At 37.5% G+C, this 18,617-nt stretch overlaps 2 protein-coding genes across 5 annotated transcripts; both read right to left on the bottom strand.

Moving 5' to 3' along the window:
- Positions 1 to 8,524: 8,524 nt before the first annotated feature.
- On the bottom strand, positions 8,525 to 17,339 carry LOC134826104 (CXXC motif containing zinc binding protein-like). Its single transcript, XM_063838381.1, has 6 exons — positions 17,313 to 17,339; positions 9,953 to 10,044; positions 9,629 to 9,776; positions 9,301 to 9,402; positions 9,023 to 9,111; positions 8,525 to 8,888 (listed from the first exon to the last, which is right to left on the bottom strand). Exons 2-6 carry the CDS (start codon positions 10,037 to 10,039, stop codon positions 8,832 to 8,834), a joined length of 483 nt encoding a protein of 160 aa, XP_063694451.1. The 5' UTR covers positions 10,040 to 10,044; positions 17,313 to 17,339; the 3' UTR covers positions 8,525 to 8,831.
- On the bottom strand, positions 10,195 to 16,994 carry LOC134826103 (uncharacterized). Of its 4 annotated transcripts, none has more exons than XM_063838380.1 (11): positions 16,880 to 16,994; positions 16,515 to 16,588; positions 16,268 to 16,384; positions 15,907 to 16,083; positions 15,617 to 15,743; positions 15,169 to 15,483; positions 14,850 to 15,068; positions 14,162 to 14,357; positions 13,768 to 13,839; positions 12,909 to 12,964; positions 10,273 to 11,471 (listed from the first exon to the last, which is right to left on the bottom strand). In XM_063838380.1, the coding sequence occupies exons 1-11, from the start codon at positions 16,938 to 16,940 to the stop codon at positions 10,777 to 10,779; spliced, it is 2,109 nt and encodes a 702-aa protein (XP_063694450.1). In that variant the 5' UTR covers positions 16,941 to 16,994; the 3' UTR covers positions 10,273 to 10,776. The 4 variants fall into 4 exon arrangements, with proteins under 4 accessions (XP_063694448.1, XP_063694450.1, XP_063694447.1 ...); XM_063838379.1 differs by lacking the exon at positions 10,273 to 11,471 and adding an exon at positions 11,785 to 12,617; XM_063838378.1 differs by having other exon boundaries at positions 10,195 to 11,471; positions 14,162 to 15,068.
- Positions 17,340 to 18,617: the final 1,278 nt, after the last annotated feature.

An 18,617-nucleotide genomic window follows, 5' to 3' on the forward strand; every position in this document is an offset into this window, starting at 1 on the left:
CCACTGCGGTATTATAGGAAATTAGATAAATTAAACTGCAGCCAACAGATCTCAATCCAGGGATTACAGACCAATATTGGTCGAGGCAGCGAAATCAATCATAATTATAAAGTGGGGTACTGGTCAGCGGTCAAGCAACAGTCTGGCCCGGATCCAGTGCCGATTTATTTTGGTACATATATCATGGTTTCATGGCATGAATAAATAAAAAGTTTGAAGTTGAATTTTGGTCTGGCACACATTCTATTTAAATTGGTGCCAATGAAAATTAATTGTTGGAGTTTTCACAAATCATGCAGTAGTACTAGTTAAACTTATTTGCTGATGACTCCTAAAGTGAGCGTTTGTCAGTATAACTATATGATGTGCATGGGTCGGCAATTGCAAACAATTTGCTGTTAGCAGCCGACCCTTTGACCTTAAGAAACCGTAATTTTGAAAAATTACCCTTTCGTAAGACAAATATGCTGCTGGCCTGGCCCATTAAGAGAGATGCCCAATAGAGTAGATCATTCTCCAATTTTTGTAGGTGTTTCTGGACACAAAGTGAGTCATCTTACATCTTGTTACAAATGCTATGTTGCTCATGAGTCTTTAAGACTTTTCTAGTTAACAGTCCAATAGCCCATTTGTGAATATTGTCATTTTTCCCTCGGCAAAAATCCGTTTTTCAGCCACATTTCCGAAAATAAGCCTTTTAGGGTATATGTTGCTTCATAAGTTGTATATTAATGTGGTCATTGTGTACATTTTAGGTTATCGGAATAGTCTCTACGATCTTCCTAGGCGGAAATGCCAAAAATCACGGAAATTATGAACTGCGTCTAGCCAAAAACCGTTTTTCGGCCATATTTCCGAAACGAAGCATTTAAAGGTATATGTTGCTTCATAATTTGTACATAAATGCGGCTATTAGGCACATTTTGGTGTATCAGAACAGTCTTTAAGACCTTCCTGGGCTGAAATACAAAAATTCGACTTACCGCGAAACCCTGAAAAAGGGTGTGGCCGAAAACACCCCTATTGCATTTTTTTCAAAAATGCAATAGTGTCCAAATGTTTTAAAAATCATCTAGAGAGGTGATAGCCGTTGAGAAATCGCTTTTAACACGAAAAGCTAACGAGATAGCCTTTTAGAACGGTTGGGATCCGACTATTATATTAATATAAAGAGGGGATTTGCAAAGCTTGCGATAGCAAAGTTTCTTCACAATAGACATATTCAAAGTGTGACGTGGCTGTTACTGTTAGTGTTACAGACAACAGAGACAGTTACCTGGGGACCTCAGGCTATTATGTTCATAAACCGAATAGAGATTCGGCGGAATGACAGGCTGAGCGCGGCCCAGTAAGTGTAACAGAGACAGCCGAAAATTGACAAAAAATGCTTACGTAATATGTGAACGAACATGTTATTTTGCTAATAGTAATTACTATTAGTAATTTGACCAAAACCCATAATCATGGGTAGAGTGGACCGCTGCCAGTGTCTCTCTTTCCCAAACAAAAGGAAATGATATTAATTTGATTGACCGTTCTCAAATGCAAAATGATACCGAGAATGAAATCGGTCGCTCGCTTTTCCCATTCATTCACGGCTTACGAATTGTAATAAGTTTCGATTGATTACATCAATCAGATGCTGTAAAAATCTTTTTGGGTTGCGTTCGGGTCGATCCCTAGTATTTCGGGGTAGGGGTGGTAGTTATTACTTATTGAATTAGCTGAAGTTTATTGAAACTTTATTGCCGAGTACAGCTGCCTTCGGGTAGTTCTTTTTAATGTATTACAATTGTAAATGAATGGGAAAAGCGAGCGACCGATTTCATTCTCGGTATCATTTTGCATTTGAGAACGGTCAATCAAATTAATATCATTTCCTTTTGTTTGGGAAAGAGAGACACTGGCAGCGGTCCACTCTACCCATGATTATGGGTTTTGGTCAAATATCATCTATTTTTGATTATAATGTCAGGGTACTTTAATTTTATATAGTTGAAATACAAAATATAAACTGATATCTTCAACAATAAGGAAGAAGTTTCAACGATTTCGAAATTTTTCCTTTAAAAACATTTTCTTGTGTTTAGGTAAGCATATCAGTCGATCACTGACTGAATATGCCACTTTATACTCATTCAAGTTGGCATTAAATTCATATATAATGACATTAAACTGTCGTGGCAAAGCAGAATTTGTTGGAAATCACGAATGAGCAAAATTCTCACCTTTCGCACGTGCAAACTTTGAGCGGTCGTTGCGTGCTCATCCAATACTGAATCGCCGTAAATTTTTTCATGTTGGTGTTTTATATATATTTTGATAAGCATGCAAAGTTTCAAAGTATTTCAAATAGAACTGTAATCGCAACGGCATTCTATAGTTGACAGAAAATGACGAAAACAGCAATTTTCAGTGATTTTAGCAATTTTCTATCAATTTGGGCGTGTCCCCACGTGTGCAACTTTTCGATTTTCAACTTTAAAACTAGCCTAATGCACAATTTATACCTATAGAAAGCAGAACTGAGCTCCACAACCCAAGGCATCGCCCAACACCAGAGAATACTAAATCGCAAAATTGACGTTTTTATAAAATAATTCTTCAAAAAAGCACAAACTTCAATGACGAATATCTTTATGAAGGAGCAAGGTAGAAAAACTTTCCGGTAGATTTTCAGAATGCTTAAACAATTATCTAACTTCAATATGTCCACAAATCTTGAATAAAATTAATTCTTAATGGTGTAAAATCGATTTTAAAAGTGATTACTTTGTCAAAAATCAAGTTTTTAAAACGGTTAACTTGATGACGTCATCAAGGGGTGTTTATGACGTCAAATAATTTTTTTATACAAACGGATTAAAACGGATTAAACGTTAATTGGTCAAGAGAAGCCCTAACACTCCTGGCTTGACAATACAAGAATGAAATCATAACCTAGAAATCAGATACGAAAACCGTGAAGAAACAAATATCATAATTTAAGCTAAGTCTCTCGGGAAACGTAGTACATCTATATTAACTAAGAATTTAGCAATCTCTCTTAAAAGCTTTGGTTGAGTGAATATGAGATCCATTCCCTCGAAGAGGTTGGTTTTAGCTTCAGGGCTAAGGCGGTCCCTGTTGTCTTGGTAGAGGGGGCAGGTTCTAAGCACATGAACCTCATCTTCAATTATGGGATCAAAGAAGGGTAACTCTGCCATGTACTCCAGAGTGTTCTTGTCCTTAGTGGAACATGTAGGACAGATACGATTTAGGATGTTGTTTCTTCTGACTTGTCCATGGCGTCCCGTTTCAATATTTAGGCGGTGAGAGCTAGTCCTTATTTGGGCTAGTCTTTTTGACTGGTTATATGGAAGATAGAGAGAGAGGTATTTTTCACAACCAAAACTTGATTTAATCGAATTGTAAAATCCAAGTTTTCTGTTGAGCTGTCTCTCTTCATCCCATTGCGTTCTAAAGCAAGAACGGAGAACATCTCGTTTCTGAATGGGTGATAGTTGCCTTTCGTTCGTTTCTGCCAGAAATTGATTCATCGACGTAATGCCGGAGTACCATGATAGGCCCATTTTCTTTTGTTCTGTGAAAGCATGTCGAACAAGGGCGTCCGATCCGGAAGTTTCCATGCTTTCTAGTCTTCGAACATAGTTAAATACTTGGGGACTGGCCTCAATAGCAAGAGGGTATCGACCCGTATCGCCCCACACTCCTGCATTGGAGGTTCTTTTGCCGACGCTTATAGTCCACTTTAGGAAGGAGAGGTGAACTTTCTCGATCTGATCTTCGGCAATTTCCTTGAGTTGAGGGAACTTGTTCCGGGAAGAGAATGCCGTCGTGAATTTGGTCTGGGGTAACCATATCTGACAACCGTAAGAGGCGATAGGGAGAACTAAGGCGTCGAAAAGCTTAAATATCACAGTTTTCTTAATTGACTGTAGGTCAATCATACTTTTGAGTGAGAAGTAGCTTCTGATAGCTTTCTGCTTCAATTTCACTTGTGCTAGCTTCAGACTTCCAGTAAGAGTAAATGTTATGCCGAGGTAGGTATATTCTCGGACAGAGGAGATGGATATTTGGCCGTAAGTGAAGTTTTTGCTTTCTTTTAGTATCCTCCCAGCACGGTTGAAAACCATGATAGCTGTTTTAGATATGTTAACTGACAAGCCCCACTCAAGGCAGTAGGATTCGAGAGCATTTTCTGGAGACTCATCGAATTTAGGGCAAGCAGTATTAGATCATTAGCCCAGAGTAAGTGAGTTACTCGTGTCGAATTGATGATAGGCACTTCAACTTCTTCCAGCTCGTTAAGGTCTTCAGAGAGCTGATGGATAAATATCTTAAAGAGTTCAGGAGACATTGGGTGACCCTGTTCTGTGCCACAAAGAACATCAATCCTTTCTGACAGTTTGTTCAAGAGTTTAATTTTCGCTGATGAGTTAGTATACATGTGTTTCAAACAGCTGAAGAATCGGCCTTGTATTCCTAAGTGCCAAATCTTGTATAAGAGAGCTTCTCTGCAAACTGTGTCGAAAGCTTTGGCATTATAGTCGACGAAGCACGCGTAGACTCGCTCTTTCTTCTTTGATATATACTTCTCTACACATGTTGAAAGGGTTAGCATATGGTCAGCAGTTTGTGCTCCTTTGCAGAACCCTAGTTGATTCGAGGTGTCAGGACAAGGAAGATTTCTGAAACTGATCAGGCGCTGTAGAAGTATACCAGAAAATAGCTTCCCGATATTACTAGCAACAGCAATTGCTCTGTAGTTGTTTGGGTCGTATATACTACCTTTTTTGTGCAGCGGGGTTACGACTGAGGTGCTCCAGGGGTAGACACCAAAAGAGAGGCACTGATTGAACAAGTGTAAGATAGCGGTCTGCATGTTCATGTTCGAAGATTTAAGAAATTCGTTCAGGACACAATCCTCGGAAACCGCTTTGCCTCTTTTAAGGGAGTTGATGCATCTAAGGAGTTCTTCGTGTGTTATGTTTTGATCGAGAGATTCAGAGAGTTCCGACTGCAAATTACTCCTAGTCATCCCGTTCTGCAGTTGCTCGATTCTAGTTTCATCGATTGAAGGTTTGCCATATAGATCTTTAAAGAATTTGCAGAAGTTTAGCATGTCAAAGACGTCAAGTTTGCTACCTTCTGTCTTCAGTTCTTTAAGTTTCTTGAATCTTGCCCAATTAATATTGTCACCTGATTCAATATCACTACACAGTTCTTTAAAGAAGGATGACTTCTTAAGTTTGATGAGTTTTCTGTGAATACGACGTTTCTCATAGTAGCTGTTTCTAAGGTATTGGCTTGCCGGGTTTTTTCCGTATGACTTGGAGAGACGATTCAGTTCTCGCTTGCTATTGATGCACGCAGCATCAAACCAGGGTGCTTTGGGTTTCATCCGAGCCTTTTTTCCTCGGTATTTTTTGCGCTTTTTCCTATTTTGTTTAGTATTATTATTAGGAGTAATTTTGTCGGCAACATCATTTAGAATCTTAACAATACCTTGACTTAGACGTATCACGTCTTCTTTGTTATAACATTCAGTTCCTATTATACTTTCAATTTGGTCTGCAAACTGAGGGGTATTTTGTACTGCAATATAGCGATACCGGTTCGCTTCATTTTCAGCCCCGTTCCATTTATGTTTTTGGGGTGCATCTTCCAGGGTTTCTGTTAGCGCTTCCGCGTCGGAGATAACACTTTTACATTTTAGTTTGCAGAAACACGGTTTGTGGTCAGAGAACTTGGTGAGTTCTAGGATTTGGAATGAAGATACTCTCTCGCGGGTATTAGGGGTAGCAGCAAAATAATCAACTACACTGCTTCCGTTGTAGTTAACCGAGGTGAAATCTCCGAATATATCTCCAAGTGTACACCCATTTAGGATTTGTAGATTGTTGCATGCTAAGAAGTCTAGAAAAAGCGCTCCCCTTGACTCTTGAGTTGTGTATTTGGTCCTTACTAATTCTCTCGACCGACTCAGGAAAACTTATAGGGTAATTTACTTCCGGTTCATGTTCATCACTGAGCTCTTCTGGTGTGGTGTTTTTACCGGCAGTTCTTGCATTCAGATCACCTACCAGGAGTGTTTCTCCTAAATTGGGGGTTTTGGCCCTAAATTCCAATAAGAGATCTAATCTATACAATGTAAACTAAAGTGTAAATAATTATTCGCAAGACCTGTGGTCGGAAATGGCTATATCTTTTATACTTTTGAATCTATGGACACTTAAATACAGGCTATAATTTACTGGCAAAGCGTCTATCCCTGAATATATATGTATATCTGTATATGTCCCGACAATCTGTTGTAAAACAGGGGTTCTAGAAAACCCATTTCCCGATGCTCCTGAAACTTGAAACTTTTTTTACAGTCGATTTGGTCAACGTCTAGACGCCCTGCAAAATTTCAGATCTCTAACACAATTTTAACATGGTTTTTAAAGCACCTGAATATGGCGATTTTGGGATTTTTACCGAATTTCGTATAACATGCTGGCGCGTATTTTGCGCAAATTTCTCAAAAACCTTCACATAACTATTTCTTATTCCTGTCATATTTAAAATTAAATTAGAATGTTTTGAACTTAAATATACCTGCTGAACTACTTTCGATGAGTCTTTATGCTTGAAAAACAATAAAGGGGTATACTAGTAAAGGGGGTATAAAAGTCAAGGCGGTAAATAGTAAAGGGGGTAAATAGTAAAGGGGTTAAATAGTAAAGGGGGTAAATAGTAAAGGTGGTAAATAGTAAAGGGGGTAAATAGTAAAGGGGGTAAATAGTAAAGAGGGTAAATAGTATTGTGAATATAAGAGGCACGGTCATGCTTGCCAGCATTGTGATAATACATTATCGGACCTTATTTGGACGGACATTACATGAACGGAAATAATTATGAACGGACATTAATATGAACGCTCGAAGGCATTCAAAACCATCAAAAATCCGAATTTTTTTCAATTTTTTGACGTTTTTTAAAGTTCAGCAAATGATTTTTAAATCCATTTTTTATACAGTAAGTAAGAAAAGCAGTCATTAAGCAGTAAAAATGTTAAAACATGTGTACATGATCAGTGTCTAATATCACATATTATCATCTTCATCAAATGAGTTTTCGTGCATGAAATAGTCCAATGCTTAAAAAAGCATCAGTGATTTCTAGCTTTATGGAAACCTTTTTTTATCAAACTACCCCGGTCCTGCATTTCAGTGTTAACTTTTACAAGCCATTCGGCGTGAAGTGGTTTTATCTTAGACAACTTTAGGTTAACCTTAACATCACGTGGAGCTTTCCTAGCACTGTTTCATTACCTCCCCTCAGTAATATGAACTATAACAACGTCAGACAATGTCCTTGGCAACACGATTTACCGTAATATCTAGAGGCTGGAACAAGTTTGTCATGTTGGCGGGGACTCCGACTAGCTCATGAACTATGTTGTTGAGTGCCATAATTTCGTTGACTTTTTCCGCCAAGTGCCCAAGTGACCCTTGAAAACATCATATTCTAGTAGAGTTTTCTGTGCCTCCGGCAGACCAAGGAGAACCTTTCCGTCGTTAACTTACGGCACAATAAAGTTCTTATAGTTGCATCATATTCTGGACAAAAAGTTCGAAATGGAAAAATTTTTGAAAACATTTCAACGGACATTAACTTGGACGGACATTAATTGAACGGACTTTATTTGAACGGACATTAAGATGAACGCTAGGGCCTCCAGTGTTCAAGTTATGTCCGTCCAAATAAGGTCCGATAAGGTATGTCATAATCCGACTAGCTACCTTCCGGGATTATAACACAATCATAACATTATAACACAATTAAATTTCAATTCACTCGATCTGTTGAAATGTTATCTAAAACCCGCCCTAAACCCACCACATAGAAACACCAATTCCAGGAGTTGACCTAGCTCGGAAGTCCCATGTCTGCCCGCTGAAGAGAGAGAGAACATTAACACAATTCAATTTTAATTTAATCGATCCGTTAAAATGTCCCAAATGTTAACGAAAATTCTTTAAGATAATTGTCTGAATTTCGGGTAAGGGGTCGTTCACATATAATATTACGTAACAGCCGAGGGGGAGGGGGTTCCCAAATGATTATGGGGGAGGGGGTCAGGGGGGGGGGGGGGTAGGGTTGGCTGTTGATTAATACGTGAACAAAATTTTATTTTTACCCTTTAGAATAATAACACTTTGACAATATTTTAATTCAAATATTCAATTTCACTTTGATAGTGATGAAATTTAGGAATGGATCGGGTATCCGGCTGCTAAAGTAAGTAGTTGGGAAGGTGCTTGGCCGGACATCATAAGTATAACAATGATTTCGGCTCATAATGATTAGGGTAGGCGTAGCATGAAACGTAGAGAAAAGTTTTTTCCAGGGGAAAACAATCAATAAAGGGAGGGGTTGGGGGTGAAAATTGCTAAAATATTGATTACGTAATATTTGAACGACCCCTAAACACTGTTCATGGGAAAGGGAAGAGGGTAAAACTAAAACGCTAGGCTTGTTATCAATACCAATAGAAAACAAAACTATCAATTTCAAATAATATAACAAATTCAATGTCACCAAAAAGTCGCATGGTTTAATACAATAATATTATCTTCATCAAAAACCCTGCAAGTGCAATGCGATAAAAATTTCACACAAATTCTCGGATTACCGAGCAAAATTATTAACACTATATTTGGCTATTATAAACTATAACTGTTCTAACTTTCTGATACACTCCCTTAGTTCTGATAGAGCAACTCCATACCAGAGATTCCATTTCTCGAGAAATATTCGCAAGAAGAAGTTCCACACGGTGATCAGTTTTTCGTTGTCTTAAATTGCCATTTCAATTCATAAATTCCAACTTCTCGATCCTGAAATTATGCATCAATCAATGAAAGTTTGTAAACAGAAGACATATCATTATAAATAGAATTTTTAGTGATAAAACTCTAGAAACACTACAAGATAGAAAGCACATAGGCCTAATATAAAGCACAGGACTCACCTCTTTTTCATCGTAATCACACCACTCCTTCTCTCCAAGATCTACATCAGGGAAGGAGGCCCCGCTATCAGCTGCAGTCGCTATCCATCCTGAAAGGGAATATAGCACGGTGGAATGGTAGAAAGATAACAAATATATTAATGCATTCGTGTAACCGTGAGCCAAATTGTTATGTAACCAAACTATTACACCAATAACGCTAATTTCGTGAGAGCTAATCAAAATGTCCGTTTTCAAAGCAAGAGACAGAAAGATGCTCAAATTCCAAAATATTGTACCTGTTCTGGGAGAGAAGTCTACAGGTTCAATACCACGACACTCAAACTTTACAATGGAAGCAAACTGTACACTGTCGTTAGCATAGCCTTTAACACTGCTCTCTGAGGATAGGAAGCATTTCAAAGACATACGTATAAAAGCAATTAACACGTCATCAATGATCATTATAATTAGAATGATGTGAATGGTACAGCAGCACTTGAACGGTTTAAAAGCTCATGATCATCGAAGGTCTATAATCTACCAAAACGCGCACCGAGTTCGACTCGTTGACGGTCTTGGATTTGGAACAAATATTATAAGAGTGTCACCCGTTAAAAAGCTCACCGACTATACTTAAAGAGTTCTCTCGGTTGCACATCTTGCACTTAGCAACCAGATTGGCAGACCCTCGTCCTCCTTTAACTTCGGAGGTTTCGTCTTCAGCGACATACACGAAATGATCGGGTACTTCGCCGCAGTTAGAACACTTTATCTGCGGAGATATCATTGTTTATCTTTCAAATTTAGAGAATAGAGATTCATTTTTAGTATATTTGATAGGGTTGAACGCATATAATCTGGAATACTGAAACAGGTTGCTGCAGGAAAATAGTTAACCAATCATCATTGTACCACACTTAGTTAATAATAATAGTTTAAATTTATTACCTTCAAATACCATCGGAAGTCATCCCCTTCTGCGATAAAACTCTCAATATTTACCAGACTAGCACTGAGTTGCAATTCTACAAACATACCTGCTCCTACGATAATTTTAATCTAATTAGTTAGAAAAGCAGATGGATTCTCTCTGATTGTGAGATCCTTCAAGAAGTATGTATTTTACCCAGATCTTAAGCAAAACATCAGTCGTTTTGGAAAATTTGAATGTTGATAAAAGCAGTTTTCTTGATCTTATGATTCAATTTAGGCGTTTGACATATCATGATTAACTTTCCATTGATAAGTTAGTAATGATAAACAGAGCAGTAATAGACAAATAATTATGTCAAATATTTTCAATTGGTACTGAAACAATAAACTTGATAATAAAAACATTTCCTACCTCACTAAATCTGTACAACGGTCAGAAATAGTATTTCTTTACCATCAAATCGCAAAAATATATTCGATGTGACACTTTAACATTAAAATCATTCGTCCTTCATTGAAATAGAGGTGTATCCTTGCAATTATAACAATAATATTGAAAAAAACATGTGAATAAAAATCATTTAATTGAAAATCAAGTGACATCAACAATTTTTCTTAACTCGATCGATAAACCCAAAAAACTCTTAATCTTGGTTAAACCCTAACTGTTTAAACAAATAACTGGCTGCAATGGGGAAGGGGCAGTGGTCCCATTCCTACCCAAACCAATTTGCTGGATTCAGAAGAGTGGCAAGCCCACCTCCATAATCCTACTACAACTAACTGTCGTGATCATCACAACAACGGCAGTCAAAAACAGAAAAGTCTCCATGATCTAATCAGTCGAGATCGCTATCATCAGAAAACTCTAGGTCTACAATTTGAGCAGTGTTATTCGGACTGGACTCGGATGCAGTGGGTATGCCTGTTTCCTCCCTAAATTTATTCCAGTCGAATGCAACAACTTCTTTTTGAGGCCTCTCACCTGTTCCTGTTCCAACATGAAGACTATTTGCTCCTCTCTCAACCGCTTGACGAAACACATCAGTCTTATACTCATAGTTTTGGTTAATGTGGTTTGGTCTGCTGGAAGGTTTGTTGGCATACGGATTGCTTTGCCGAGCAGATGAGGACACGTTTCCTGAGATATTGCCCTGTCTAGCAGCATTATTATAACCGCCTCTATTACCGGCAGCATTACTGTAAACGCCTCTATTACCGGCAGCATTACTGTAACTGCCTCTATTACCGGCGGCATTACTGTAACTGCCTCTATTACCGGTAGCATTACTGTAAGTGCCTCTACTGCCTGCAGAGTATCCTCTGTCGTTGAATGAGTTTCTAGTATCGGGAGCGGGGTGCTGATCAAGTACATTATCAGCCATTAAGTCCTGAATAGAAAAGGTGCTGTATGTTGAACGTGTATCGAAGAATTCGTCTTCGAATGTAGATTTCTGTTGAGCGTTTACAAAGGAGTTTGTTGGTGTCGTGAGCTCGGGCTGAGGATTTGTTTCAGAAACTACTGACGGTTGACCTGAAAATTTAGACATAGTCAGTATCATGCTTCGTTAACCAGCGGTTTCGATGGAATAGCGTGATAAAACATTTTGCATTGTAAGGTGAATAATCGGCTGTTAGGTGAATTATAATTGGTTATTTTTTTACCCCTTGAGAAACTGTTCATAGATCTTCGTGATTTCATAGGTGAAGAGATAAAAGTTGCCAATTTATCTAACTGTGAAACAGAAATGATCTATGAAACTTCAACATCATGGTCAGTGAGAAATAGGGAAATTTATATTTACTGATGTGTAATAAGACACGAAAACGATCATATTTGTATATTTATCAAAATATTAGTAAGTGAAAGTCATAGACGCGAGATTGGAGAAGACATTTTAAATAAAGTTTTTAAATCAAAAACTTGGAATCGCACCGAAGAATTCTGGCAGAAAACAACGACGGCGTTCAAGAAAGCTTGAACGAAGTGGCCAATCCCATGACTTAAGTTGGATACGGGCCTGATCAAATCGTTCCAGATCTAAGTTTACAAGTAGCTTAATACCGGAAACAAGTTCATTAGCAATGACCCTGCGGGCCTTATCTGTGATGTGTATGTCATCACGAAAAACGTTCCGACCAAAATTTGAATGTGTGATGGGGTCCTTCTCAAGCACGTTTTGGGCATCAAAAAAGAACAAATTCGGTACTTGAGCGGCAAATTCAAACATAGCTGTGTTAAATTCACTTATCCAACTGTTTAGCCAGCCGTGTTTAGTCTCAATAATGGCTGAATACAGGAATATTGTCGTTTTGTATCTCGAACATGTTACCCTGAGACGCGGTATGACAGAAGCAGCTAATGATTGAGGGGTGTGATCATATCTAGCAAGATCATTTACTCCGCAGGCTATAATCACGTAGTCGAAATGAGGAAAATCTGAAGTATAACCAAACACTTGAGTCAGTCTATAGTTAACTTTTTTAGTGCACCTTAGTCCTGAACCACAAACATTACTGAGAAAGGATTCAGGAATGTGCTTCAGCACTGAGTCAGTTAAGAACAAAACCCCCTTCGGGTTCGGGGTGGTGCCTGGTGAAGGTGAGAGCAAGGTAATTTGGGGTTCAGTGGATGGAGTCTTCAAGGAGGCGGGTTCAGATGCAGGCAGGTGGTCCGAGCCTGAAACAGGCTTTGTTACTGCACGTGCTCTACAATCTACATTGGTTAATGGTTATGAAGATCGGTGCCAAATTGTATAACCTCTACAGTTTACACGAGTTGTATTGGAAGATGTTTGTAAGATACAGTTCTACATTTGGCTGTTGAAATGTCGTGAGTAATAGAATATGTAGAACAATTGCACTACGGTGTGTAACAAATGTGACATTATCTATTTCAAGCGAAGTTCAGATAAGAATAATTGATAAGAATAATTGATACTTGATACTTTACGTGGTAATTTGAACGTACGTATTGTAGCAGCTGAGGATACTGAGGATTCAGTAGGTCTTCTAGATCGATCATCCCTGAAAATGTACCAGCTTATCGTCTATGAAAATCGTAGATTTCAGTAAATAAAATCGATAAGATTTGGGGTTTCGAGGAAACATTACCTTACGAGACAATATATTTAAAAGGTACGAAATGCGGTGGTTTTCCATATTTTCGGACTACCAAAATTTAGGTCACCATAATGTTTCCCCAAAATTATTTTTCACATATTTTCTTTAATTATGACTTAGTCGATTTACTATCATTATTATACTAAGCTATCAATATGATTCATCTAACAAATTAACACTAGTATTACACCTGGGACTAAACTTGAGAGAGAAACGTCCATGAACCAGAAGATCAAGAAGATCAAGAGGAAATTGACTTGTAATTTTTCAAATTTATATATTTTTTTATTTTTTTTATTGATTTTCTCAAATGATGGGTTTTATTTTAGCAAAATATTAAGAAATGAAAAAAATCCCCAAATACCATGATTTAATTTGGGGTACGAAATGAATTGGTTTTCGGCAAAAAATCCCATATTTTCGGTCCCAAATCATTTAGGTCACCGGAATTTCGCACCTTTTAAATATGTCTTAGCTAAGTGTCATAATTATTGGCGCGTAGACAATTTTGCGTGAAATTTTAGCTTACCCAAGCTTTTAGGAACGATCATTACAGTTTCCTATGCAGTCTTGATCATTCGAGAGATAATCTTATACTACAGTTCAGTCTAAAAACGGAGTCCGAAAGAAGTTAAATTTCGTCGATAATCACGATAATTCTGACACCCTGCTGTATAATAAGGACGATAAGGATCTATTGTACTAACAGGTTCAAAGCGTTTGGTCTATTTCCACCCTCGTCTGCATCTTGGTATCTGATATCGTAGCTGTCGAAGGCTCTGAAAGTAAATGGACATGCTAAATTCTCACTGATATGAAAGCTGGAGTGCGAACGCGGACCGATACGAGTTTGATATCGAGTAAGATACGTTTAACGTGGACTGATAAATTCCACGAAAGTTTCAATTAATAATACGCGCGTTGTTCGCGCGATTAACATCAATAAAAGAGACGTTGCGCCCTTCGCAAACTACAATTTTTAATAGTGACCGATGGCAACGAGCAGGTTGACTGTCAACTTTTGAAATCTGATTTATTTTATTGATATCTAATTTATTTTATTCTAATCACGTGTTGAAAGTAAAATATATCTCAACTTACACTTTCTCTGGTTCAAAATCTGCTCCAGCATCTGATTTTGGAGCTCTGGTCTCAGACACTATCGCACCACGACCTCTACCTCGACCTTTTTTCAAGTTGATATCACCGTCACTGTCCATATTTCTTGAACTCCCAATCGAAGAAGCTGCCATTCCTCTTCCTCTTCCACGACCCTTGGATTTACTATTCTTACTGACTGAAGATTGATAATTTGAGGAGGTGCAGCTGGATACTGAACACTGTTCGTCGTCTGTAGTCGAATTGGGTAAGGGGGACTCTCTTCGATAAAGAGGTTTGTTTACGGGTTGGGGTCGGAAAATTAAGCTGCAATCAGTATTTGCACTGGAGTTTCGTTCTGATTCACTGATTAAACCAGATTTAACATAAGAAGGAAACACTCTTTTGAAATCCGTTTCCTTGAATGGGAACTCAGTTTGAGTGTCAGAGTCTACTGTTCTGAGTCGCCTATAGTTGGCAGGTGGGATAGAACCACGCCCATAGCTGTAGCCAGGGATTAAAGAGGCTTTCTTGTCTGTAATGTGCTTGAAATAGAACAAAATAGGAAAATGGAGAAAGTTTATGGACTCTATGTCGTCTGAAGATGTTTTGTCGGACTGCATGGTAAGAAAGTTCTCGGTCAGAGTTTTAGAATTAAGTTTAGTGTGAGCAAGTGCTTGTGTAATCTCACGGATAGTATGAGAGCCCCTGGACGAGTCTAGATCTGGGTTTAAGTCAGATTCTTCCGCTGTAGGTAAGTGTTCTGATTCTGTGTGCATCTTGACTGGGATTGGTTTAACTGGGGTTGGTTGAGCAGGGAATGTATTCTTAGGAGAAGCTGGCTTTTGGGTGGCAGATTCTCGGGCTTTTTTCTTATAGAATTCCTTCCTTTCGTTCTTCTCCTTTTTCGCTGAAATGAAAGATGTTGTTTTTATGAAACTTAAAAACACTTTGTTGAGTGATTTCAAATGCTCAAAAAAATTAAAACTCGTAGCCAAAGTAGAGCTAACATTTGGTAGACTGCGGTTTGGTGTAGTAAGCTTTGATATCTAAGTCTGGAGCTGTTGCTTCAATCGCTCCATAGATCCTATTCATATCTTCCTTTGTCTGCATAAATGTTGCATCAAGTAACCCTTTACAGGCATTCTCTAGATCGTTGAGGTATTTGTCAACAATAACAGCAACATCGAAAGTCTCGTCGACAGGGAGTTCTTTGCCACTGACAGAAGAGTAAACTAAAGCTACAAATATGTCTAGTGAGGCTGTAGCATCATTAGCCGCGTAGGTCTTTTGGTTTGATTGGAGAACATTACTTTCCCAGTTATCTGAAAAACAATATTTTTCTTAAAACAATCTTTCTAAGACTTTAAATACCAGGCAGAACCTACTACAATGAATCTTCTGACGGTCAATAAATCATGTACGTAATCATTTACAGAACGAGGGTCTGATATTTACCTGACCATCTTGCTGACGTATTTTTGGGTAGTGTTCGGACCATACAGTCAGCTATCAGGGACTCAAGACCCATTTTGGGGCACCAACAGAGTCGCTTAACGTTCGCTTGCTTTGCACTCTCAGAGTTCTGAAAACAAAAAGTGTAGAATTTCAATTATATAACCATTTTAAGAAATGTGCGGTAGTGGGGAACCAAGAATAATTTATAGAAACGTCGTCACAAACAAAAATAATGTAGCTGACAAAAGTTGTGAAAGTTTAATCCGTTCTAAAAACCCACCTACTCTTACCTGGTCTACTTGGTCGTAATACTGCAGAGTGAACTCTAGATTCTCCACCTGCTCAACAATACACTTGGCCCATGATTTACTGCGTATTGCCACATGCCGCAGGTCTACCCAACTTTTTATCTTGCAGAAACAATCTTCTCCCAGTTTGTCACTGTCATTCTCTATATTCACACCCACCTGAATAAATTAACTATACTTAAATCGCTCACATTTTTATCAATAATAACTTATTGATGATATTAACACAAAGTTTTTGGAACGAACCTACCAATATGTGTTGGCTTATTATTTATAATTCTGTTTGTCCAATTAAAACACTGTAAAAGAGTCAAAGAAACACTATGAAGCCATAATAATAAACCTTGTAAATGGTAGGATCCTCAAGAACTAGCTTGGCGTTTTCAGGAAGTGTAAAGTTAAGCTTACACACCCTTACCAGGAGGACTATGGTAGGGGTGGCGATTTGGAGTAGTGATACCTGGACAGTGAGCAAGGTAATAGTACTGATACGGTCATGAACCACTAATTAATGTTTGTTTTCAATAAATTGTACTAAGTCTAGCAAGGCGGAGGATGTTTCAGTAGAGTAAATGAAGTTAAATACGTACCGGCCTGTTTGTGTTCCACTCACAATCTAGTCCAATGAACTGCAGAGCTGGCTTTAGGATGTAATCTTCGAAAGCTGAAATAAAAAATTAATATAATGACTGTGTAGGGGTACATTGGAGAGGTCTAATACATCGGAGAAAGGAGTTGTACTATGTGGTGCAGGCCACTCCAACGACTAGGAGAAGACCTTTTCAAGTACAAGTAAGTACTGTGTAGTGCGGTAGTGAATTTGTGTAGTATGTAGTAAATTTGTTACAAGTCTTTCAAAAGCAGATTAATGTCAATTTAACGCAAAATATGTATAAAAGATCATTTAAGTATACAATTTTATTTCGATCCAAATTTGATGATTTTGAGCGATTACCTCGGTTACAAGTTTCAGAGTCTTCTATGACTATGATCTCTTGTCGACATGTGTATGACATATTCTCGATCGGGTCCCGAATTTCAGCTTTATTTCAGCTACTCAGAACATATCTAGTTCGGGGTTGTATTTATTAAAGGTTAATGTCTCACTATTATATATTAATAATGTGTTATGCAAGTCATTTATTTTTATCACTTTAAAACTTTAAAAACAAAATCTTGTTCTCCAAAAGCTCGAAGTAGCTCGAATCAAATGAAACTTGAAATGTTTTCAAATAAAATTGGATTTTTAATATCATGACCGGGTCACGATTAAAAGGGTATCATTAGATCTGTAATATGTATCTTATTTCATAGAAAGAAAACTCCATTTACGGACGTGAGGACAGTTAGAACTCCTCTAACTACATTAAATCAATTCCGTCTGTAACTTCCTCAATAAATGTAATAGATTTGTAGTGTTGCAATTAGTTTAAAACTAACACTTATACAAATAATTGTCTTGATTTGAAAACTTTTCATTTTAATTTCATGCAAGTCGTGCATACAATTTTTGCATAGTTAAGAATTTACGAAACGAAACACAGCATTTAATTTAGTATTTACTAAATTATAAAATATATCTAAATAATTTACACAATACGGTGCCCATGTCGGAGCGGATCTCCTAAAAAACAGTCACTCTCCTCAGAGGTCAATATCATTAAAAATATGTCGTATATTATTATATTTGGGTGAAATATGTCGTGGTTTTTATATCACCCGATGGGGAATTTTTGGGCCCCACAATGATCCAAAGTGGCAGAGCTCGATCCAGGGGGGCAAAGCCCGCTACAGGCGAGTCCTGGGAAAATTTATTGAAAAATTCTGAACTATTTTGATACAATTATTCTTTTATATGATATTCCCCGTCAGATATGTCAGATATTCGTTCATCTCATCAAATATATGCGGAAACGTTTTTCATGACATGCTTTGCCTAGAAAAGGCAGGTAAGATGTCATGAAAAAATTGTTTTTAAAGGAATTTTGTAATCAATTATTTTTGAAATTAAATTAGTTCGTAACAACATTTAACAATAATTTGGTTATGTCGTGGCGTTCCCTCAAAATATGTCGTATATTTATATGCGAAATATGTAATGATATTGACCTGAGTCACAAAATCAAATAGACTGAATATGGTTAAGGGGACAATAACAGATTAAAGAGTGAAACAGAATTTAAAATAGTATGCATACAATATAATTGATTTTATTGACACACCAAAAAACGAACCAAAAAATAATAAGTGGATACTCGAAAAAACAGCACACATCTGGGATGACTAGATTAAACACTGCTGAGTATAAGTTTATCTTAATAGGTGTTATCTAGTGGTGTTATCTAGATTCTAGTGGTGTTCTTAAACTTCAATTTATTATTATTATTACTAGCTAATACGCCTGCTACTCGCCTTCAGTTTAGAGGTAAAGAGTTCAGATAGTCAAGAATCTTCTTAGTTACAATTAATGAACATTTTCGTTCAAAACATAAATCAATAAGAAAAACTGATAGATAAAAAACTGATAGATATGATAACAGCTCAATACAATATATACATACAGTTCAAAAGATACAACAGATATATGATAACAGATCAACCTCGTGAATTGTCAAATCATAATATTATTATGTTTAAATATATTATGTACAGGGTGGGCCAAAAGTCAGTACCCATACGTTGGACTTTATAGC

Source organism: Bolinopsis microptera, chromosome 1, assembly GCF_026151205.1.
Source record: "Bolinopsis microptera isolate Bmic1 chromosome 1, MBARI_Bmic_1.0, whole genome shotgun sequence".
NCBI lineage: Eukaryota > Metazoa > Ctenophora > Tentaculata > Lobata > Bolinopsidae > Bolinopsis > Bolinopsis microptera.

Excerpts from the sequence above, each read along its gene's own strand:
- LOC134826104 (XM_063838381.1), bottom strand. The coding sequence starts at position 10,039 with ATGTTTGTAGAATTGCAACTCAGTGCTAGTCTGGTAAATATTGAGAGT. Across the intron at positions 9,777-9,952 it reads ACTTCCGATGGTATTTGAAG|ATAAAGTGTTCTAACTGCGG; the intron begins GTAATAAATTTA and ends ATATCTCCGCAG. Across the intron at positions 9,112-9,300 it reads AGACTTCTCTCCCAGAACAG|GATGGATAGCGACTGCAGCT; the intron begins GTACAATATTTT and ends ATTCCCTTTCAG.
- LOC134826103 (XM_063838377.1), bottom strand. The coding sequence starts at position 16,940 with ATGTCATACACATGTCGACAAGAGATCATAGTCATAGAAGACTCTGAA. Across the intron at positions 16,589-16,879 it reads CTCTGAAACTTGTAACCGAG|CTTTCGAAGATTACATCCTA; the intron begins GTAATCGCTCAA and ends TTTTTATTTCAG. Across the intron at positions 16,084-16,267 it reads AGGATCCTACCATTTACAAG|GTGGGTGTGAATATAGAGAA; the intron begins GTTTATTATTAT and ends TAATTTATTCAG.